This window comes from Myodes glareolus, chromosome 1, assembly GCF_982192425.1.
Source record: "Myodes glareolus chromosome 1, mMyoGla1.1, whole genome shotgun sequence".
In the NCBI taxonomy this organism is placed as follows: Eukaryota; Metazoa; Chordata; class Mammalia; order Rodentia; family Cricetidae; genus Myodes; species Myodes glareolus.
The window spans coordinates 35914868-35938499 of record NC_142026.1 but is presented as its reverse complement, the minus strand read 5'-3'; the positions used below and the strand labels follow the sequence as shown (position 1 = coordinate 35938499).

Here is a 23632-nt window from a genome sequence, read left to right as displayed (position 1 = left end):
TTTTAATGAGACAGTTTCTCTGTGTAGCCCTGGCTGCCTCTGCCCGCCAAGTACTAGGAATAAAGGTGTGTGCCACCACTGCCCGGCTTAAACAAGATTTTTACTATTTCTGTGTATATATGCCCACAGGGACCAGGAGTGTTAGATCCTCTGGAGCTGGGGTCATAAGCAGCTGTGAGCAGCCCAATGTAGGTGCTGGGAATGAACTCTGGTTCCCTGGAAGAGGTCAGCGCTCCTAACTGCTGAGTCATTTCTCCAGCCCCCAGCTCACTTTTATACCATGTTCTCCCTGCACTTCTTCCCTTTAGGGCTACAAGTTTACTCAATATGAGGAAAAAACGACACTGGCTACACAGTTAGGCCAGACGCAGGGCAGACTCTACTTGTCCGATGTGGGGAAATCTGTCAACACTAAAATCACAGCCAACCATAACTGGAGGAAAAAAATCAGCACACACACAAATGTTGTTTTCTACTGAAACTTATTATTTACCATTAAGAATTGCAAACTATACTATTAAGAATGAACAACCTCAGGAAGCCTTTCTCAAGCCCTGAGAGCTCCCTCAGGTTGTATTGTTCCACACATCCGCCCTTGGTACCATCAGCAGGAGTTGCAGCAAGACCCTGGACCACAGCAACACAACAGCTACTGGACTCAGGAAGTGGAGCCCCAGAGGAATGGGCCTTCCCCCATCCCATCCCACCTGAAGCTAAGGGACAAGATGTAGGAGAGACAGAGTGTAAGGAAATAAATTATGCCATGAACACTTTGTTGTCATATCTGGCATATGCTGTCAGGGAGCAGCTCCAACCTCACCCGTTTACAGGGTCCTAGGGAAGGGCTTTTAGGAAAAGCTGCAAGGGCCACCCCACGCGGCGACGCCCTGTTCATATCTTCTAGGGAGAAGGAAAGGCCTCTTTCTAAAACAGCAGACCTAGAGCATCAAAGCCTGAAGGCCCAGAAAGCCAGGGTTAGAAGGTGGCGGGAATGGAAATGAGCGCCAAGGAGGGTCTGGACACTGCACCTGCCGGTGCCTGGAGCTGCCGGCTCTGTTTAAATACACTCTACTGTGCACTAAAAGCCAAAGCTCTTTAACTTTTTGGCCCCAAACCAAGAAATTCTCTGTGACCCAGGAGGGTTTCTGAGAAGGGCAAGAACATGGAAGAAGGCTCAAGTAGCAGTGTGTACCCTATCACCAGCGGGCACAGTGTCACAAGCAAAGAGTAGCTCTGCTCCCCTTCCCTTCCCTCCCAGAGGGAAGCTGGGTGGCAAGCTAACAGCAGCAGGCGGTGTGTCTTTAAATGCATCAGCCCCTTACAGGAAACAAAGCTCTTCCCTAGTGAGGTCCTAATGGGAATCGGGACCACGGCTCCAGATGCCCTGGGAGCTTGTCAGCTGCTCCAGGGTCCAGGTGTCCACACTGTGCCCATGCACACCAATATCTTTGGGTTTTCCAAATGCTCCACCAGAATACTTTCTCTCCAAAGCCAGCAGCAGCCTTGCTGTAATTCTTTCCATGTGCTCTCCTACTGAGGTAGCCCTTGAGAATCACACGGGGCAGATGACAGCCCAAAGGCTCACCCTGCCCAGCAGTATGAGGCCATGCTGTGACTGTTACTCTGTACACATCAACCTGCAGGTCTTCTAAGACTGACCTGGGAAGTGCCCCAGAAATTCATGTCTTCATTAAACAACTCCAAACAGGGCTTTAATTCCAAATAAACCACAGACCAGGTGTCCAGGAGAAAGCAGAAGAAAGCTGATGTGCTGGCCAGGGCTGGCAGTGTCAAGTGGAGAACTCTGGAAGCTCCTGGCCCGCTGCACTTTTTTGACCAGGCCTTCTGATGGGCCATTTTCTCATGTGGACAGGCCTTTGCTGTGTTTGGGGTTAGGCAGTCTGACTCCAAGCAGTAAGGCCTCCAGGCACCGCAGTCCTTGGTCCATGAGCAGAGCAGGCCCTCTGGACAGAGGTGGCACAGGCGCACAGCACTCGGCAGGGGTGGGCTGGGTGGATGGAACGCGCTGACACTGAGTGCCCAAGGCAGGTCTGGGTTCTCAAAGCACCCCAACGAGGGCCATGGAGGCCATCCCCAAACCCTAGGATTTTCAGAGGGATAAGATTTCAAAGTCTTCATCTTCAGAGTCAAAGAACCTCTCCAGTCTCTCTACATCAGAAGAATCTGGAAGGAACAAGATAGAATGTTAGGCATCTCTCAGGAGCTGGTGTAGGTGTGTGTTGGCTGGGAAGACACGAGGAGAGGGGGGCGAACTAGAATAGGCCTGCTAGGCCCTGTACAGCCCTTCCTGACTGGAGAGTCTTAACAAGCACAAAGGAGTGCAGACAAGGCCCCAAAGAGCGATGGGAATTCCACCAAAGGGAAGAGAATGGCACCTGACTCCTGCCAGCCGACAAGCGATGGGGTCTTCCTGGATTCAGGAAGATGAGGGAACCCTCTCCTTGCACCAGCTGAGGAATGAGCAGGACTGACCAGGCTTCCCTCCACTGTCGCCCAAGGCCAGCCCCTGAACTCTACCTGTGCTGGCCCATAGGACCCAGGCTGCCCCCTGCAGGCACATTAGCTATAGGCCAAAGAACCAGTACTGCTCATCCCCAGTGGCCCTTAGACCAGACTTCATCATCACAACCCTGTTGTGCCTGGTCACAACAGTACCCAAGGAACCTGTGGGAACATGTCTGGCTCAACAGCCCCTGGCAGAATATGGATGTCTTGTGCTGCTGCCAAGCTCGGGTTTGAGTCATGGGGTGTTCTATAGTGCCCCCTCAACCAACTATTTGCACCTGGGCTCATATAAACACTGGTTAAAAGGAAAAAGACCGAGACCTGAGGGCTTGTGTCAGGCACAGACTACATGAACTAAGAGATTATCCCAGTCAGACTTGACTCTGTAACCACAGCACTCACCTAGGGACAGGTTCAGGACGTCCTGGCAGGCCAGATGGGAAGGCTGCTGCTCCACTAGCTCAAACATAGGTAGGGCACCACCAAGCAGGGAGAGCTGTCAGTGAGACACGGCTGTTAGATGCACCTCGACAGTCACTATAGCCTCACAGAGAAGAAAACGGAAGTGGAATTCATACTAAAGGTTACAGCATAGACCAACACAGTAGTCAACAGAGCATGGGCCTGCCCCATTGGTAATGGTTTGTTACCCCATCAGGCATACATGATCACAGAAGGCACAGGGACAACCTTTGGCATACAATTTATTGCCACCCCAGAACCACAAAAGGCAGGTGAGTGGGCCAGAACTCTACCAAAAAGTTAATGTGCAAAACTTAGGTAAAAGATGGCCAATTATGACCTAGCTAAGAGTCAGTCTGCCCACATGTGTGAGGCAGGAACAAAACTCCCCATGCAACCAGTAAATGGGGTTCCTAGCTAGACCACGCAAAGAGGCTCCCTTTACCCAGCCACCTCATTGCCTGGGCCCCAAGAAGTTTCATCTTGGCTCGGGACAGGGGTAGCTACAGACCTTTTTGACTTGCTGACACCAGTCGTTAAAGTCTTCCTCAGTCTTACAGAAAAACCCCTGCAATGAAAATGACCGTGAGTAGTGAGCACATCTGTATGAGCATGAAGCTGTGATCGCTAGTCTTCAGGGATCCTGGTATGCACTCGCCAATACACGCCAGGCTGTCTGCTCTGCCCATGCTTTGGTTCATACATACGGACACTCTGCTCAATGATGGAAGGCCTATCCCATGGTGGCAAGGGGAGTGATTCTACCATGTGTTCCCTTTGATCTCAACTCTCAAAAGCTAAAATTGTGGCTCAAACTTGGAGCTCTCTGCACCTGCTAGCCCCACGTGTCTAGTATCTTCTATGAGGTGGGCTGTTTAGGTGGCGGTAGGACACCAAGTTCCAATCACTGAGCTGCAGAGATGCATTCACTGTAACATAACACTCCAGTTAGCTGAGGTATTTACCAGTGGGTTCTACAGGAAATCCCAGCCTACTCTCCGTAGAACTTGGGGGGCACATGTTGCAGAGTGTATTCTGGGTGTTGTGCCTGTGTGACAGCTGCATATTGGTACTGGACATGCTGCACTTCTGCCAACAAGCAACACGCTGCACAGCCTAACTAGGCAATGGCTTCCCCGGGTATGGCACTGTTTTGACATTTTTTAGTTTTTCATCCTCTTTCCCCCAAACACATTCTGAGTAGGCAGGTTTATATAAATCACCAGAAATCCGGATCTACTATATCATCAAAAAAGGAGATGGAAAAGCTCATTCAAGGGAATTGTCTCTAAGATATATTAAGTAAAAAAACAACAAAATGATGATGAAAAAGCTAAGAGGAAATGAGGTACAGACGTGTGACTCTAACATGCTGTCATTGTATTTTATACAGTAGGAAAAACACACACCCTCACACTTGGTACATAACAATCACGGGCAACACTCACACATACTGTGGTTGTGACTGCCACTCAGGAGGCGCACAGTCTTGGGAGGATGAGGATCCTTAACTATATAAATCTAACACTCTAAAAAACTATTAAAGTGTAGACATATTTCTTTATATTCCACTGCAGGCCTGGCAGAGAATGTCTCAACAACTTCCTGGGAGTTTGCATGGTTGGAACATACCACAGCAATGGACGGGTCAAGCTCTCCGATGCCCATCCTGCAGGGAGGGTGTTGGCAGTGGAAGCTCTCATCAGGGATAAAGCAGCTGTCAGTCAGTTCCACTGCAGGCTGTGTGGTATGGGGGTCCAGATAGATGAGCTCCTCACCTGGGTGAGATGACAGAGAAGTCAGACGCAGCTGGCTAGGGCTGGGCAAGAGGGAGGGAGCAGGCCAGAGCAACATTGAAACCCACCACATCAGAGTCAGCAGACAGAAGGTAAGTAGATATCAAAATGCCAGGTGGAGTGAGGTGCATGCCACCACAGTGAGTGAGGGGAGACAAATAAATACAACTCTACAGAAAAAAACCCACTTCTTCAGGGAGACAGACTATCCCTATGAACCCATAGTGTATAAATCAGACTCACCAACGTAGCCAATAAAGTAGTGGGCACTGTTGGGCTTCCCTCCAATAACACCCAGGGACTGGGGCATCATGAAACAGTGCTGCAGGAGAGAAGAGGGAAGGCCACTGAGCACACTGGCCTTGCAACGCATGCAAGAAGACTGCTCCTAGACAATCCCCCACACTAGCCCTGTACATGGCCAGGAGAATGTGTTTCACCATCCACAACCACAGGCAGCCCATGGCCTCCAGAGGCTTACCTGAATGACACAAGAAGAAAAATAAGAAGACATATTTCAAAGAGCTTCCAGTACAGACAATACAAATGCACACCACAGGCTCATAGTTCTATCTGGGTAAACTTTGGAGAGGTGACAGGATTGAGGAACAGCTTGTGGATTAACAATAGGTGAGAAATGCGAGCAGGCTCATGGGAGCGGTAGCCTGGCCAGACATCAGCCTGACCCAATGGGAAAGGAGAAATGACAACAGGAGACAAGTCAGAGAAAAGTGGAAAATCAGTGAGGGGAAGCAGAAGTGACAGAGGAAGTGATCTTGGAACCTATAGCAGAGAGAGGGGCCAGGATAGTCAGGAGATCTGGAGGGACAGAACAAGATCAAGACCAGGGAGGGATTTTACACTTGGTTTTATCTGAACATGAAGAGGTGATTAGAAAGTGAAAGACTTTAATAAAAAGTACTGCCATTTTGTACAGCAAGGCTCTCAAGTGTGGCTCCTTAGTTTAAAATTTGAGGGAACTGGAGTTCAAAAGGGTTTGCCTTTTGTTTTTGTCATGGAGGTGGACACAATTCTCAGTAAATCTGCCTGCAGTCCCCATCCTCATCAGCCCAACCACCCTCCATATCAGCGGTTCTCAACCTTCCTACCACAGTTCCTCATGGTGTGGTGACCCCCGATCATAAAATTATTTTGTTGCTTCTTCGTAACTGTAATTTTGCTGCTGTTATGAGTCATAATGTAAATATCTGATATGCAGGATATTTTGTTCTTTAAAAAGATAATACTTGATATAGGACCCCTACGAAAGGACTGCTCAACCCCCACGAAAGGGTCATGACCCACGGCTTGGGAACCACTTGATCCAGTCAGAAGTAGAGGCTCAAGAGATACCCAGGAGGGCAGGGGAGAGACCTGGGAGAGACAGAAGGTCGTGATGCCAGGTTCAGCACTAGGCTGACTGGTCTTGAAGACCCTTTATAAACTCCAGCCATTTAAATTCTCAATATCACCTAGAAGATTAAGGCCTTTTCTCTCTCTCTCCTAAAGGTACAGCTAGTTGACTACACTTTGAGATAGACGAAAAGTTGGGAGCATGGTGCTCGGGTTAAAAGCTGCTGTTAAGACTCACCTTCAGCGTCTCCACATAGGCCTCGTTGATGTCAGTAAGTCCCAGGCGGAGAGGGATAAGAAGGACTAGGGGTCTCCAGGCCGATGGCCTGTTGGTGACTTCAGCTCCAGCAGGGAACCCATTACAGTGCCGCTCTGAATCTGCAGGAGGTGCAGCAGCTCCTGCACAGGGAAGGCTGGCCCTGCACAACCTTCCTGGAGGGGAAGACATGTTTTTTATGAGCTAAGCAGAAAGAAAAAGTTTTGAAAACTAAGTGCTTAGGGGCTGGAGAGTTGATTCAGTGGTTAACATGACTATGTTTTCAGAGGACACAGGTTTGATTCCCAGCATGCACACGGCAACTCACAATTGTCTGTAACTCCAGTTCCAGGTGATGTGACAGCCCCTTATGGCCTCTGCAGGCACAAGGCATTCTAGTGGTGCACAGACACACATGAAAGCAAAATACCCATATATATAAGATAATTTAAGACAAACACAATGAAACAAAAACCCCAAGTGCTTTAAATGTAAGTAACATGGAGAACAAATGTCCCCAAAGAAACATTTTCTAGGTGCTGTAGACATGGCTCAATGGTTAAGAGCACCTGTTGCTATTGCAAAAGACCCATGTTCAGTTCTCAGTACCCACATGGTGGCTCACAACCACCCTTAACTCCAGTTACAGGGATTCTAATGCCCCCTTTTGACTTACCCAGATACCAGAAATGCATGTACTACACACACATACAAGCAAAATACTTATATCCATTAAAAAGAAAGAAAAAAGGGAAACATTTTCTACACATAAAGACTTTCTTTTAAATATGTATATGGTAGACTTGAATGAATGTAAGTCTGTGCACGAAATACAAACAGTGTCCTCAAGGACAGAAGAGATCTCCTGGAAATAGAGTGAGAGATGCTTGTGAATCGCCATGTGGGCCCTCTGAAAGAGTAGCCTAGTGCTCTGAACTGCTGAACCATCTCCCCAGCATACACTTTATTTGTTCAAAAATTTCTAATTACTATTAGGCCAAGTATGGTGGTGCATAGTTTTAATCCTAGCACTTAGCAGAGGCAGGGGGATCTCTGAGAGTTCAAGACAAACCTAATGTATGTGTTGAGACCCTGTCTCAAACAAACTGTGTGTACACTGTGTCCCACAGTGCATGTGGCAGTCAGAGGACAACACTGTGGAGTTGGTTCCCTCCTTGCATCTTTATGTCGTCTCCAGAGATGAAGCCCAGTTTGCCTGGCTGGTATGGCAAGTGCCTTTACCTACTAAGCTACCTCACTGGTCCCACATGCACTTTCACGGACAATTTAAAGAACAGCCACGGGCAAACCCAGACCACTCAGACCCCTCCCCAGCAAAAAGAGCATCAAGAAACAGCTCCTCTCCATCCTTTACTGTGTCTCTTGTCTACGCACTGGACTAGCCTTCAATAAGCGTATTAATTAGGGTCTGGTGGTTAGAAAACTCAAGTGTTGTGGAACACACCCCACAATGTTTTGCAGTCCTACACAGGAGGAGCTGAGAGCATTTCCCTTATGCTAGAAAAAGAGGTGTACCCAGTAACAAGACATGATGGGAAGCCCAGTCAAGACAGCCAGCCTGAAGGGGTACTACAGGTCAAATGTAAGGTAACACGGGATCAAAATGACAGTCCTAGGCAGCACCCTAGGTAAAAAGAACCCATGAACACCCAGACCCTGACAGTTTTTCAATTTAAAAATACAAGAGAGAATGAAATATTTATCAAGAATGCCTGTCAAACATGTAAAGAGGGACAATGTAGGAAAATCACTATTCAAAAAATGCTTCAAAGAACATCAACATATATTAGAATCATCTTCATTAATTTCAAGGAATGGTTATCATTGAGACAAACACATCACCCTCTGGCTGGAGAGATGGGCTCAGGGGTTAAGAGCATAGCTGCTCTCCCAGAGGTCCTGAGTTCAATTCCTAGCAACCACATGGTGGCTCACAACCACCTATGATAGGATCTGATGCCCTCTTCTGGTGTGTAACCATACATGCAGGCAAGATACTGTATACGTGATAAATAAATAAATCTTGAAAAAAAATATCATTCTCTCAGGCAACCCAGTGTGGCACCACAATACAGACACTATGGGCCTGAGAGGCCACAGAGTGCTACCTGGTGGTGGTCACTGTCATTGTTTGCCTTTGGTAAAATATTTAACTCAACCACAACCTTGAGGAAACTGACAAGTCCAATTTGTGGGTCACTAACTGAACCAGATTCTTTAAAATATCAGCACTTGAGAGATCAAAACACAGAGGGATGCCTGAGAAATGATGCAATGGTTGGTCAAGAGCATTTACAGATTCTGTAGAGAACCCAGGTCTGGTTTCCCAGCATCCACAAGGAAGCTCACAAAACACCAATTCCAAGAGATTATCTCCACATACATGGTGTATATAAGTTCACAACTCTGTCACACACACACACTCAAACTTTAAAGAGAGTAAAAGTGGTAGTGATTCATGGTTCTGAAAGATTGGACTTTCTAGGAAATAGGGCAGAGATTATTTAGCAATTTGCTTTTTAGTTATTTGACTTGTTTAAAATGTCTTTTAAAAAAATTTATTTATTTTATTTTTGTGTGTTTTGTCCGTGTATATGTGCACTACATTCCTGCTTGTACTTGTGGAGATCAGAAGTGGGTGTTGGAGGAAATGGAGTTACAGATGCAAACCACAAAAAGTGTACTGGGAAATGAACCTAGGTCTTCTGTAATGTGGGATTATCCTCTGTATGCTGTGATTACCACTGGTTAATAAAGAATCTGACTTGGGCCTGGTAGGGCAGACTAGAGGTAGGCAGGGAAAACTAAACTGAAAGCTGGGAGAAAGGTGGAGAAGCCCCACCAGAGACAGATGCTGGACAGGACCTTGTCGGTAAGCCACAGTCACATGATGTGACGATACACAGATTAATAGAAATAGGTTCAATTAAGATATAAGGTTAAAAAAAGAAGCTGGGCAGTGGTGGCACTCGGGAGGCAGAGGCAGGCAGATCTCTGTGAGTTTGAGGCCAGCCTGGTCTACAAGAGCTAGTTCCAGAACAGGCTCCAAAGCTACTGAGAAACCCTATCGCGAAAAACAAAACAAAACAAAAGATGTAAGAGCTAGCCAATAAGAAGCTAGAGTTAAAAGGCCAAGCAGTGATTTAGTTAATATAGTTTCTGTGTGGCTATTTCAAGTCTGGGTAGCCAGGAAGAACAAGCGGGCCCCTACTACAAACTGGTGCTCTAACGTGTACTAGCTAAATCCACATAAAGTCTGAGAGAGCTTGCAAAGAACTAAAAAACAAAGTTTAGCTGCACTTTTTTTGGGGGGGGGGGGTAGGCTATGCTTGCTGGTGGCATGCTGCAGCTTCTTAAAGAGAGGTCTTCCTGATTCAGTGGTAGCAGAAAGAAATGTACATTTTCAAAAAACACGGCGGCTTCCTGGGCCATGTTGCCAGCACAAACTGACTCTTTCAGGAGGCTGAGTACTTGAATGTGGTTTGTGGGCAGTGTGCTGTAAGTTACTTGGTGGCAGCATGGGCTAGCTGATTACCAGAGTTGAGATGGTGAGGATGACTCCCACCCAGCAGTCTCAGAGACAGTGAACAGACTTCTGCCATGTTGGACTGGGTGGAGTCAAATAGTAAAGCAGCCTTCGTACTAGCCAAGCCGTTTAACAGTTTAAGAAGCGGGGGGGTCCTGGTCAAAAAAAGGATTACAGATGCACAATAAAGACAAATTCATAGGAAAAAGACCTCTAAATGGGTTACAGTGCTGGATAAATGTACATAGGCTTGGGAGAGAGATGAAAAAGAGCATAGAGAGTTATAAAAAGAAGTAAATTGTTTTAAAAAATAAAACAAAGTCTTTAAAGAGACAGCGTAAACTTGTAGAAAAGTATCAGAGTAAGAAAAATAAGCTACGTAAAGATGGAAAATATACAGAGTCTGGATTATGTATACTATTGTGCTTTCTTTGAACTTTCTTTTGCACAGACTGTTAAACTAAACCAGCATACATATTCTAAACATATCTTGACTTCAAAATTTGGGTCTAAGGATATGTTGCTTTGGAAAAGAGGTTCTTCTTTGTTTCAACAGAGGTTGAGAACCTATGGACTCCTTCCAGACTAATATGATTTGATGGACCAAGACCACCTGAAAGGTTGCCATGAACACCACCCCCCAAAAAATATTTCGCTCAACAAAAAGCAGGAAGCAGTTTGGTGAGAACTAGGCTCAAATTCCCTAAATGATTGTTGATAAAAGCTTGTTTATATTTAAAGGGGAATATGCTATAGAGATGAATACTTTGCATTGGTATGGATCTTGATTTATTGATACAAATTTAAGGTCAATTTTATTATATGTATATTTCTGCTATTGATTAAGTTATTGTGTTTGTGCAGCTCATTTAAAAATGTAAAGTATAATTAAGACATATAGGTTAATAGATAATCATCTATAATAGTCAAGCTTGTAGTCATGTTAATTATGTTCTCTAGATATATATATATTTCAGTTAGATAGGCATTCTTCAAATCTTTCAAAGACTAACAGAATATGGCATTTAAATGTTTTAATAACTTAGGACTTTCCATGACATGAGACACATCTGCTTCTGAGAGCACCAATTACTTCAAGGGGATGATGTGCACCAAACTTATGGCATTGGTTAGCCATTTGGGCAAGAGACTGTTTTTTGCCTGGACTGCTTGATGTTATGCTGTATAAACTGGGCATGCAGGACCACCAGAAAAATGACTACTGAAACTGCTTAAAGGTGAGGCAGTCCTTTGGGGTTCCTGTTTAGAAGAAAGTGATTGACAAATTGCCAATTTAGACAGAACTGTCTTTGAAATTTCCTGCTTTGTGGAAAAGTCTGCTGGATACTATGGGCCTATAGACTGAATATGGGTGCTCCAATGATACAGAACTTTGGGTGACTGTCCAGGCAGCAAGATATCTCTGTCATTTCTAGAGTTTTTGGAAGTTGTTTACAATGCGCTTCCTGTTAACTTAGGTAGTAATATTATATCCTTCTGGAGTCTTTGATGGAGTTGAAGGATAGTTGTAATTATAGTTTTCCTTAGTTATGATAAAAGATAAAGTAGATATAAATATTGTTACTGTATTTTCTTGATACCTGTTTTGTATATGTAATTTTACTATGTTAAAACTAAAACCTTTATTTTCATTTAGACAAAAAAAAGGGGGGGGGAGTGATGTGGGATTCCCCTCTGTATGCTGTGATTAGAACTGATTAATAAAGAACTATCTTTGGGCCTATAGCAGGGCAGAACAGAAGTAAGTGGGGAAAACTAAACTGAATGCTGGGATAAAGGAGGCAGAGTCAGGAGAAGTAATGGAGCCTTGCTGGTAGGCCATAAGCGTTGTGATAAAATATAAAATAATGGAAATGGGTTAATTCTAGATGTAAGAACTAGCTAGCAATATGCTTAAGCTACTGGCCAAACAGTATTGCAAATAATATAGTTTCTGTGTGATTATTTCAGTTCTGGGCAGCTGGGAACAAACAACAACACTTCTGCAAGAGCAACAAGTGCTCATCACCACCAAGCCATCTCAAAGCCCCCTCATTATTATTATTGCTATTGTTATTTTAATACAGGGTCTCACTATGTAGCCCTGGCTGGCCTAGACTCTAGACTGGCCTTGAACTCACAGTGATCTGCCTACCCATAGCCTAAGTGCTGGGACTAAAGGCACAAGGCATCATGACCAGCTTTTATTATAAATTCCTTATTGTATGTGTACACACATAAATGCGTGTGCTCACACACATGCCAAAGCACATGCATAGTATCAGCAGAGGAGGATGGGAGTCAGGTCCTAGGACTACACTTACATCATTAGGCTTGGTAGTAGACTACCTACCAAACCACTCACAGGCTCACTGTCTAAGTTTTCTAACCTCTAAGCACATTATTGTTTACCAGAGCCACTTTTAGAATTTATTTACCTATTAATGTTTTTTCAAGATAGGGTTTCTCTGTGTAGACTAGGCTATCCTAGAACTAGCTCTGTAGACCAGGCTGGCCTCAGAGATCTGACTGCCTCTGCCTCTAGTGCTGGGATTTAAGGTGTGTGCAAATCTTTAAAACCAAAATAAATAAATAAACAATTCTTTAAGAGTTCAACTTTAAGTGCTGAAGAAACAGTTCAGCTGTTAGGAGTGTTTGGGGTTCTTACAGTTTGGTTAGCAGCACCCAAACTGGGTGGCTCACAACTCCTTTTTCTGGCTCTCCATGGGCACCCTCACCCCACCCCCAGAGAGGGGGGAAGGAGAGAGGGAGAGAGAGGGAGGGAGAGGGAGAGGGAGAGGGAGAGGGAGAGGGAGAGAGAGAGAGAGAGAGAGAGAGAGAGAGAGAGAGAGAACACACAAGTGAGTAATAATGATTCTTAGAAAACAAAACAGACAACTCTAAGTGAGAAGATCTTTCTCTTATTCCTTTGGAAATGTTCACTGCAAACATTTGACTTCAAGTCATTTGTTTTTTCAACTGTTACTTGGAAGCTTAATTTCAGCCTTCTTGGTTCTTCCTCCCCCCCTCTTCTGTCAGTTGTTCTTGCAGTGGTGCTTAATTTTCTTCACTCAGTGCTGACATGTCTTTTCTTTATTCTTTGTCTCCCCCCCCCCTTCTCTTTTTGTTTTTTCAAGGCAAGGTTTCTGTGTGCAACAGCCCTGGCTGTCTTGGAGTAGCTCTGTAGATAAGGCTGGGCTTGAACTCAGAGATCTGTCTGCCTCAGCTTTCCTGGGATTAAAGGCACATGCCACCACCGCCCGGCCTGACACGTCTTTTCTAATCTACACTTTCTCCTGCTATCTGGGGACTTACTACTTCTGGTATAGTTATGAAGGTCTAAATCCATCAGCATTGCTGGGCATGGTGCCTCACATCTGTAATCCCAGAAATAGGGAGAGGCAGAAGGACAGCCTGAGCTATAGAGTTAAGGCCATCTCAAAAAGCAAACAAGGCTTCCCTCTGCTGGCATACTTCTAACATCTGTGGGACTGCTATACAGGACAGCTCTCATTAGGAAGGAAGTTTTGGCAGCCTTTGTGAATGACATCAGTTCTTCCCTAACTGTCCCACTCACAAGTAGTTCAAGAAGTTGGAAGGAAAGAAACTATGCTGCTAGTACACTGTGCCCTTAGCTTTGCTTTGCTACCATTTCTACGAACTGGGCTATTGTGTGCAACCTTTAGTAGTAGGCTAAAAAGGAAGTTTATTTCTTTTAAACTTTTAAACACGTTTGTATTTATATCTGCATGTGAACATGTGAGCAACAGCACATGTGTGGAGATCAGAGGCCAAATTGAAGAGCTGGTTCTCTTTCTACCATGACTGAGTCACAGAAACCAAACTTAGGTCATCAGATTTGGTGATGTGCCATCTCACCAGCATGCTTCCTGTCTCCACGGATGTCCTCAAAAGCAACTGTCACAGCCCCCGAGAACCGTCTTGTCTACCCTACCACATCACAGCACACGCTTTACCCACAGCTGCAGCCCTTCATCAAGTCCTCACGTAATTTTTCCAAAATTCAGAGTCAGATGTTTTGTCCTTGTTCTGTAATGAGCATATCCTTCTGAACAGGTCCTGGTCACAGCTAAGCAGCCTCAGGCTGCTCCCCAGGATCTGATCCCATTCACATGACAAGGCCTCAGTTCATGAAACTATTGGTCCAGCATTAATATTCCAGACAGTGCTGAGACCACAGGAGAGGCTGCATCATCATGGCTCCCACAGTGCCATATGTGTCCAGGTTATGGGAGGGGTGGAAGAATGGGACAGAAAGAGAATCACCTCCCAAAAGCTGTCCTCTGACCTTCACATGGCAAATGCACATTATACAGACATGCATTTGCACATACACACACAAACTTTTTTTTTTTTTTTTTTTTTTTACTTAAAAGTTACTATGAGTGCTGGGCAGTGGTGGTGCATGTCTTTAATCCTAGCACTTGGGAGGCAGAGGCAAGCAGACAAGTTCTACAAGAGCTAGGACTGTTACAGAGAAAAAAAAAATAGACTGTCTCAGAACAAAAAGTTACAATGGAGGCTGTAGACATGATTCAGCTGTTAAGAAGAGCACTTGCTGCTCTTGCAGAGACCTGAGTTCACTCCCTAGCACCCGTGGCCGGCCACTCACAGCCACGGCAACTCGCCAGATCCAATGCTCTATTTGGGACTCCAAAGACTTGTGAGCACATACACAGGTACAGAAACACACAGGCACAGAAACACACAGTAAGTCTTTAAGAACAGTCCCAAAGATTTTTGCCATAACAACAGTCTTTAATACATCTTTAAAAGCTACTGTTTTCTTTTTTCTATTTACTACTACTACTACTACTACTACTACTACTACTACTACTACTACTATAGTGTTTCCTTTCTTTTTTTTTTGTTTTGTTTTTTGAGACACGGTTTCTCTGTGTAACTTGTTTTGTTTTTCAGTGTAGGGTTTCTCTGTGTAGCCCTGGCTGTCCTGGAACTGGCTCTGTGTATCATCTTAGCCTTGAACTCAGGGATCCACCTGCCTCGGCTCCCCAGCGCTGAGATTAAAGGCGTGCACCACTACCACCCAGCTGTCACCATGTTTTTAACACTAGGGGAAAATGCTTATGATATTACAGAAAGTTTTGGTTGTTGTTGGATTTTTGTTGTTGTTGTTCTGTGAATGTGTGGGAGTACTAGGAATCGAGCCTAAGAAATCTACCACTGAGTTATAGCCATAAACCTTTGGCTTGTTTGTTTTTTGAGATAATGTCTCGTTAAGTAGCCTAGGCTAGCCTACAACTACGGGAGATCAGGCCTCGATCTCAGAGATCCACCTATACCTCCAAGGTAATAAAATTAAAGATATATACTACTAAACCCAGCTACTTTTGTTTTTTGATTTAGGGTCTCATGTAGCCTAGGCTGGCCTTGAACTCCTGATCTTCCTACCTCCATCTTCCAAATACTAAGATTACAAGCATGCACTATTGTCCTGTAGAAGTTGGTTTGGGCATCTGATTTCCCTCAGGCTGCTGGTAGAACCATGTACTTCCTTCTTATGAGTCCTTTGCTGGAGATGGGGTAGCTGAAAAGCCCTTCCTGCATCTCACTGTGGTGCATTAATGCAGTGAAAAGCATACAAACCATTCTCTTCCACTGTAACCATCTGGATATGGCCTATGCCATTATACTCAGCATTAACACATTATCTGTAGCACACACACAAATAACTAACTTGATGTTGGAGAGAACACCTTCCTCTCAGCCCAGTGGACAAAGTAAGGGAATGGAGTTTACAGATGTTCCCCCTAGGCTTCCACCTACTGGGAAGTGTCAGTGCTGCTGAGACTCAAACTCTCCAGCTGAGGCTCACTCTTGGGCCTTGTAAGCCAAACCCTGAGTCACTTACTGATCTCCTCCATCACCACAGTGTTGTCCATTGCTATGTGAACAGCCAAGGAACTCCATGTGTCGAATACAGCAAGCTTCCTAGAGAAAGCAAGAGAATACTCCCATGAGCCTTTGACAGCATGAGCATTGCACCATTGCAGTGACAATCAGGAGCAGCTTCCAAGTTTAAGTCAAGGATTTGTTCAATAACTCAGAGGAAGAAAGCGGGATGTTGTTCATCGGGGAGGTGCCAGCTGGACAGGAGCCCTGTGTGACAGAGCAGTGCAAGTTTCTCCTGTAGGTGAGGGGCAGGTCCAGCTAATGGCTGAGCAGCTTCTCTTCCAGCACCTCCCATTCTGAACTGATAGCCCCAGAAATCTAAAGAGCAGCACAACTGTGACCACCAGTTGGGAGGAAGCATGGCTGGACTTACGGCTCTGAAAGAAGAGCCATGCTACACAGAAATAGAATGTAAATCGGGTGCTACGGGGATGAGGCAGAAAACCTATCAATCAATGAGAAGACAGAAAGTAAGAAGGGACATTTTGTCCACGGGGACAGTTACTAAGGACCTAAGCTGCAAGATCCTGGTATGTTTAGGAACAGAAGAGGCCAATGTCTGGAAGGCACCAGGGTGGTGGTTCTCAACCTTCCTAAAACTGCAACTCTTTAATACACTTCCTCATGTTTCAGTAACCCCAACCAAAGAAAACTATTTTCATTGCTACTTCATAACTATAATTTTGCTTCTGTTACAAATCATAATGTAATCAGCTGATATGCAGGGTATCTGATATGAGACCCCCATGAAAGGGTCATTTGACCCCAAAGGCGTTGCAACCCCCAGGTTGTGAACCACTGCACCAGACAAACCACACAGAGCCCCTTTCCAGGAAGTGGAAACGTGGATGGGGCTCAGCAGAGCCAGTGGTTCCTCACTACTCACCAAGCCCTTCCAGAATACAGACCCAGACACAGAGTCACAGTGGCACCTCACTGTGCTGACATGTCTGGAAAGGCGGCTGGGGGAGCGAGCAAGTGGGGCAGGCACAGATTGTGTAGACTGTAGTCAGCAGAGGAATGGGCGCAGGCTACATGGGCCTCAGGGAAGGGCTACTAGGCTGGGGTTCTAAGTGACACAAAGGACCTAAAGAGGAGTGAATGAGTAACAGATGTGCCATCCAAGGGTGTGTCAGGACAGAGTAAGCACAGGGGCACAGGGTGGGTAATGATGTGGCGATCAGCTAAAATGCCTAGGACCACTAGAGTCTCAGAGAGGGCTGCTGCCCTTTATGGAGATGACTTTGGTTATTATTCGAAAAAATCTAGGATGAGCGATAGAGAATGAGACAAGATGTGGACCAGGATAGGGGGGAGGGATGAACACGGGTTAAAAATGAGACTTATTACGGGTTTGCAAGCTCAACTAAGAGTCAGAGAAGTCTAGAATCAGCCCACATTTTGGCCATGGCATTTGAAGAAACCCTACAGCATCTACTTTGGGAAAAGCAACAGGTTGATGCACCCAAGAGCTGGCAGAGGGCTCTAAATTTGGAAATTAACATGCCTCATGAGCCTCCAGGTAGAAATGCAATAGTTCGGGGATGTAACCCTATCCCTGTGTGTAGGACAGAGAGGTAGCCACAGGTGAGGAAAAGTGGTCTAGCAACAAAAGCAGAGGAGGCCAGGGACAGAAATAAGCATGGATAAACAAGCGCCTGATCTGCCATTTCCAGAAAGATGTAAATAGTAACACTAAGGGGTTGCTCTCTGCCAGTGAAGACAGAAAAAGTGAGGTACAGATATAAACAAAGTACTGATGGGGAACTGAAGGCTATTGGTAGCAGTAATACGGTGATGTACATTACATCACAAGCTAAAGGGGTGTGCGGTACTTAGAATTAGAACTGCCCCCCTCATTCCCCTCATATATTTGAATGTTTGGTCCCCAGTAGGTAGAACTGTTTGAAAAGGACTAGGTCTGGCCTTGTTGGAGGAGGTCACTGAGGGTAGGCTTTGAAAATTCAGAAGCCAGTGTCATTCCCAGTTAGTTCTTGTTCTGCCTCATCATGGTGGAGCAGATGTAAGCTCTTGGCTACTGCCCCATGGCCATGCTCCCTGCCATGATGATCATGAACTCTAGCCCTCTGGAACTGTGACCACCCAAAAATAAATGTTTTGGGTTTTTTTTGTTTTCTTTCTTTCTTTTTTTTTTTTTTAAGTTACCTTTATCATGGTGTTCTGTTGTAGGAAAAGGAAATCACTAAGGCAAGGCAGGGCTTGAAAACGATGCTAAAGGGTACGGGGTGGGTGTGCATGTTACAAAGAAGCCAAGTCAAGGAGTTACAGCCAGCCATGGCCTGGGATTGCTGGGCATCAGATATAGGAAAAAAGAAAGTGTCCAGATGGAGCACGTAGGAGATGGCCATTGTAGTCACAGGGTAGGGTGTCAAGGAAACATTCAGGAGAAAACACAGCTAGAGAAAGATTTGAGCGATACTGGCTTTCAGCCCCACAGGAAAAGGGTCCAACATGAGTGAGTCCTGGACATTAGTTTGGAGCTTCCCAGAGGCACTGGAATATTAAGCCGCAGGGCAATGTCAATTAGGTCAAAAAACAGGGCAGGGAGGGGAGTGTGGGCAACACAGAGAGGGTTCAGTGGTTCAGAGCACCTGCTGCTCTTGCAGAGGATCCAGGGTTCAGTTCCCAGCACCCACAGAGCAGCTAACAACCATCTGTTAACTCCAGTTCCAGGGATCTAACAACCTCTTCCAGCCTTCCCTGTAAGCCTTGCATGTATGACATGTACAGTCATGTCACAGTCATACATAAAAAATAATCTTCAACTTTTCTCTCTCTCTACCTTCCCCCTTCTCTTCATCTCAATAAAGCTCCTCACTTCAGAAAAAAAATCTTCAAAACAAAATCACTGAGGGGTCATACACTAACAAGTGGCATATTACTGAAAACAGCAGAAAGAGCTATTTCAGAGGAAATTTTGAAGCAAGTGCCCCTCAGGACAAGTAAGGCTGACTGAGCTCCAGACTCTAGGGCCACAGAGAAGACAGGAAGGGACAGTCAGGAAACAACACCAGACTCTGAGCAGCATGTAGAGGCTTATGATCTCTGACAAATCCAGAGGTAGAGGGTTACAGCACCGGCAGAGAGAGTACCAGAACTCCCATGGTTCCAGATCTGAGATGCCCTCATTACAGATGGATCTGTACAGAGGACAAGGCCATGCCAGGGCTCTGACCTAAACACGAATCCCATTTACAGAACAATAGGCATAGTCACCCAGAGGACTCCTCTGGGCCTATAAGCAAAGAATCAGAATACCTTATTTCCTGTGGCAATAAGTACTCAAGGAGTGGGTAAATGCCAAGGAGAACTCATGCTGACCCCAAGAAGCAGAAGGGCTGGGCTCATTACGTACTTGAGGACCTGAGCAACAGTGTTCGGCCCGTACCACTGGCCTATAGACTTGCCTTCGCCAACTCCCATTTGTGCTGCAGGAAACAGACCCATGTTAGCAAATACAATCATTCTAGTGCGCCTTACTTTTGGTACATCAGTAAAAGCTTCATAAAAAGGTCTATACCACACACACATACACCATGCCTCACTTTTATCAGTAAACACTTCATAGAAAGGTCTAGACAGGACACCTACTCTACTAAGAAAAGCAAACCTTCAGGAGGAGCCTAACTCCCACAGACTGCATGGAATCAGTCACTGAGGGCTATATAGTGGCAGGGGCAGAGCAAGCTTGAGTCTGAGCAAGTGCTGGAACACCAACAGCAGCTCACAGGGGTCAGAGGCTAGAGAATAACCAAGAAGCCTCATTCTCCAACTCTCCAAGACTTGGAAAGCTCCCGAGGGAGTCCCAAGGAGTCTGCCTTCTGCAAAGAGCCATGCCTAGGTCACACTGAACCCCACCTATCTGGTGGATGGAGTAGTAGCTGTCCTTCCTGTCGAGGAAAGCATTTAGGACGCTGAAGTAGCTGTCAGGCTGTCTCTTCCGTTGAATCCATCTCCAATCTATTGGGAACAAAACAGATGTCAGTTTGACCACACAAGTAACAAACCATCCTTTTATAAAGTGCTCAATGTTCAGATGTACAAAACTTTATTTCTGAATCTTTTTTAAAGTTAAAAGTCAAACTCTCTAGGATTTCAAATATGCACACACTATCTCATTCAAACAAATATAGGCTGGAAGCAGAAAGCTGTTTCAGCAGTTTAAAGATGATTTCTAAAAGAATAATCATTTATATCAATATAAATAATTAGGTCTGGTGATTTAGGCCTATAATCCCAGGTACTTGGGAAGCTAAAGCAAGAGGCACTGGTTAGTTTTTTGTCAACCTGACACAAGCTAGAGTCATTTGGAAATCTCAATTTAGAAAATGCGTGGACAAAGAGGTCAGTAGGCAAATCTTTTGAGTATTTTCTTGATTAATGATTGTTATGGTAGGGCTGACTGGTACCAATCCTAGACAAGTAGGCCTGCATTGTCTAAGAAAGCAGATTGACCAAGCCAGAAATCAGCATTCCTCCGTGGTTTCTGCTTCAGTCCTACCTCTATGTTCATGCCTTGAATTCCTGCCCTTACTTCCCCTAAGACACAGAGTGTAACTTGAGAGTTCTAAGATGAAATAAATCCTTTCCTTTCCAAGTTGGTTTTGTTCGTGGTGTTCTATCACAGCAATAGAAACCCCAACCAAGACATAAGAGAACTGCAAGTCCAAGGCCTGCCTGGGCAACTCTGTGAGCTCCTGAATTGAAATATTAAGTAAAAAGAGAGCTAAAAACGTGTTCAGAACTGCAAGCTTCCTACAGAGAGCAAAAGAACTCTTGAATGGTCTTTCCATGACATGAAAATTGAGTATGGCCCATTGGTTTTCACTGGGAAGAAACACACACATCGACACATGCACAATTTGTTGGTACTGGAGGTTGAACCAAGCACCATAAAGTATCATACACTTTTTTGTTTTTTTGTTTTGTGAGATAGGTAGCTTTGTAGCCTTGGCTGGCTTGCAACACTATGTAGACCAGGTTGGCCTCCAACTCATAGAAACCCACAAGCTTCTGTCTCCACAGGGCGGAATTAAAGGTGTGTGCCACCATGCCCAGCTTTTATGGTGTGCTTTAAACACTCCTTACTACACAGACCCCATTTAAGCACTGTGACTCACCTCGACCTAAGTGCCGGCATACCAGGGCCTGGGCAAAGATCATCTGTCCACACCGAAGCATGCAGCCCCAGCCTGTATCTGAGGTAGGGCCAGTTCCCCCTGTGTGGAAGACAGAACAAGATGCATTCACAATCAGAGGGCCCAAGAGAGGCCAGGAATCCAGCAACAGGAGGCATCTGGGCAGCTCCATACCACAGGCGCGCCGATCCCCTCACACATCTGTATATCTCAAAGTGCAGCTCTGAGGATACAGAAATGCAAGATCCATATCTGCTGGGGAGTAGAATGTGGTAGGCTTTCTTTTGGCCACCAACCTGCTCCCAAATCACGACACAGAGACTTATTATTAGTTATGAGTGCTCGGCGTTAGCCTAGGCTTGTCCCACTAGCTCTTATAACTTATTTTAACCTGTTTCTCTTCATCTATGGTTTGCCTTTGGGTTTTTTACCTTCCTTTCTTTCTTTCTCCCTGGTTCTTTCCCCGTTCTCTCTTGTTCTCTTCTCCTACCTATTTTCTCTGCCTGCCAGCCCCACCTATCCCACTACTGCCTACCTATTGGCCTTTCAGCTTTTTATTAAACCAATCAAGTACCTTAGGCATGCAAAGCAACATATCTTTATATCGTTAAACAAATGCAGCACAGGGACTGGAAAGATGGTTCAAGGGGTAAAAGCATTGGCTGCCCTTCCAGAGGACCTGAGTTCAATTCCCAGTACCCACATGACAGCTCATACTGTCTGTTAACTCCTGGCCCAGGGGAATCCAATGCCCTCACACAGATAAACCTGCAGGTAAGACACCTATGTATATAAAATAAAACAAACAAAAAACAAATGCAACACACCTTTAATTAGTTAAATAAATATTCCACAATAGCAGAATGTTCTGACAATCCCCTCAAGAAGGCAAAATGTGAACAATCAGTCATGCAGTGGTATGAACACCTGGCCCGCAAACAAGAATCCCCATGACTACCCTGGAAGATAGAGAGTTAAAGTAGGAGAATCATTTCCTGCTACCAGAAAGGCAGAAATGCAAAAGCTACACGATGCACAGTACTGCTGACAGTCAGGGTTATGGCAGTCATAACAATGGTAATGACAAGTCTTCATCTTTCTGTCAAGTCTGTTTTGAGTCCCTCCACAAATGTCCATTCACTGGGGCTTGGAAGACTGACAAGAGCTGTGGAACCACCTTTAACATGACAGGAATGGGAAGAACACTCTCAGCAGGTATTCAGGAGAATGCCGCTGTGTAGCCATGATGAGGAAGAGGCACAGATGTGATGAGAACTGTGACAAGGAACCAGGGGTCTGTGGATGGGGTTTCCCCGTTTCAACACCTGTTACCACTCTCACCCCAAATCATCCCTACAAGACACAAGGAATATGCAGGCCACACTTGGTTCTTAGGACCATGATGAGCCGCTTTAATTGTCAGTTTTAATTGCCAACTTGACATAATCTGCAATTACCTGGTATGGTATGTGGAGTGAGAATGGCCCCCACAGGCTTATGTTTGAACACTTGAGTCTTGGAAGGATTAGGAGGTGTGGCCTTGCTGGAAGAGGCTTATCACTGTGGGCATGCTCTGGGATTTCAAAAGCCCGTGCCATTCCCAGTTAGCGCTTTCGGCCTCCTACATGTGACTGAGATATGAGCCCTCAGCCTCTGTTCCAGGGCCACGCCTGCCGGCCTGTCTGCTATTATGCTCCCTGCCACGATGGGCATAGATTCTAACCACCAGGAACCATGGGCCCCAAATATGATTCTTTCTTTTGTGGGGGGTCCCTGCAAGCATCACGGCAGACAGAGAAATAAACTAAACTGCAAAGAGGTGAGAATGAAAACTCAGTTCAGTCTGTCTTGGTCAGACTAGATCAAATTTCATGAGTCTGACGCCAGGCAGTTTATTGCCTGCATTTTTAAAAATAGTACAATCTGGGAAAAAGTTTCTACGCGACAATCATTCCAGTTCCAGGGGCACAGTAAAGCTTAATGTGTGACTACACAGAAACTCCTTTGCAAAGTACATGTGACCATGAAGATGGGTCCTACAGCTTAAAGGCCTGGGATCTGGTGTGGTCTCTGACCTAGACAATATAAAGTCCATGTGACATCTCCCCTAAGGATGGGCTCTATTGACTGGGAGCTAAAGATAAGGTCTAGAGAGGGAGAGTCTGGGATAAACATTCTGGGGGATTACAGGTAAACAAATGTGACCACCAGGTCACCAACAACATTCACTCCCACCTTTCCTTTTTCCTTTTTTCTGAGACAGGGTTTCCCCATGTAACAGTCCTGACTGTCCTAGAACTGCTTAGTAGACCAGGCTGGCCTCGAACTCACTTGAGATCCACCTGCCTCTGCCTCCCAAGTGTTGGGATTAAAGGTGTGCACCACCACTGCCCGGCTCACTCCCAGCTTTCTGGTGGAATGTGGGTATTTTATTTCCTCCACTGGGGAGATGTCCCTGAATGTTTAATACTCTTGGGTTTCCTTAGTGCTTTGTGGACACAAAGACCTTTGGGCCCCAAAATTCTTTTCTAAGTTACCCTGGTAGCGGTGTTTTGCCACGGCAAATGAAAAATAACTAAGATACTTGGGAAGAGATTCT

General features: G+C 45.4%; 1 protein-coding gene across 2 annotated transcripts in view; it reads right to left on the bottom strand.

The window, feature by feature from the left end:
• Positions 1–465: 465 nt before the first annotated feature.
• The window catches only part of Atg4b (autophagy related 4B cysteine peptidase), a 38963-nt gene continuing 15796 nt past the window's right edge, over positions 466–23632 (bottom strand). For both annotated transcript variants that reach the window (XM_085696233.2, XM_048441965.3), the window contains 10 exons: positions 21016–21114; positions 19754–19855; positions 19251–19323; positions 15834–15913; positions 6376–6569; positions 5028–5106; positions 4621–4766; positions 3500–3556; positions 2929–3022; positions 466–2184 (listed from right to left, as the gene is read on the bottom strand). In XM_085696233.2, coding sequence (XP_085552359.1) covers positions 2111–2184; positions 2929–3022; positions 3500–3556; positions 4621–4766; positions 5028–5106; positions 6376–6569; positions 15834–15913; positions 19251–19323; positions 19754–19855; positions 21016–21114 — 998 coding nt within the window. In that variant the 3' untranslated portion in view covers positions 466–2110. The remainder of the gene's footprint in view (positions 2185–2928; positions 3023–3499; positions 3557–4620; positions 4767–5027; positions 5107–6375; positions 6570–15833; positions 15914–19250; positions 19324–19753; positions 19856–21015; positions 21115–23632) is intronic.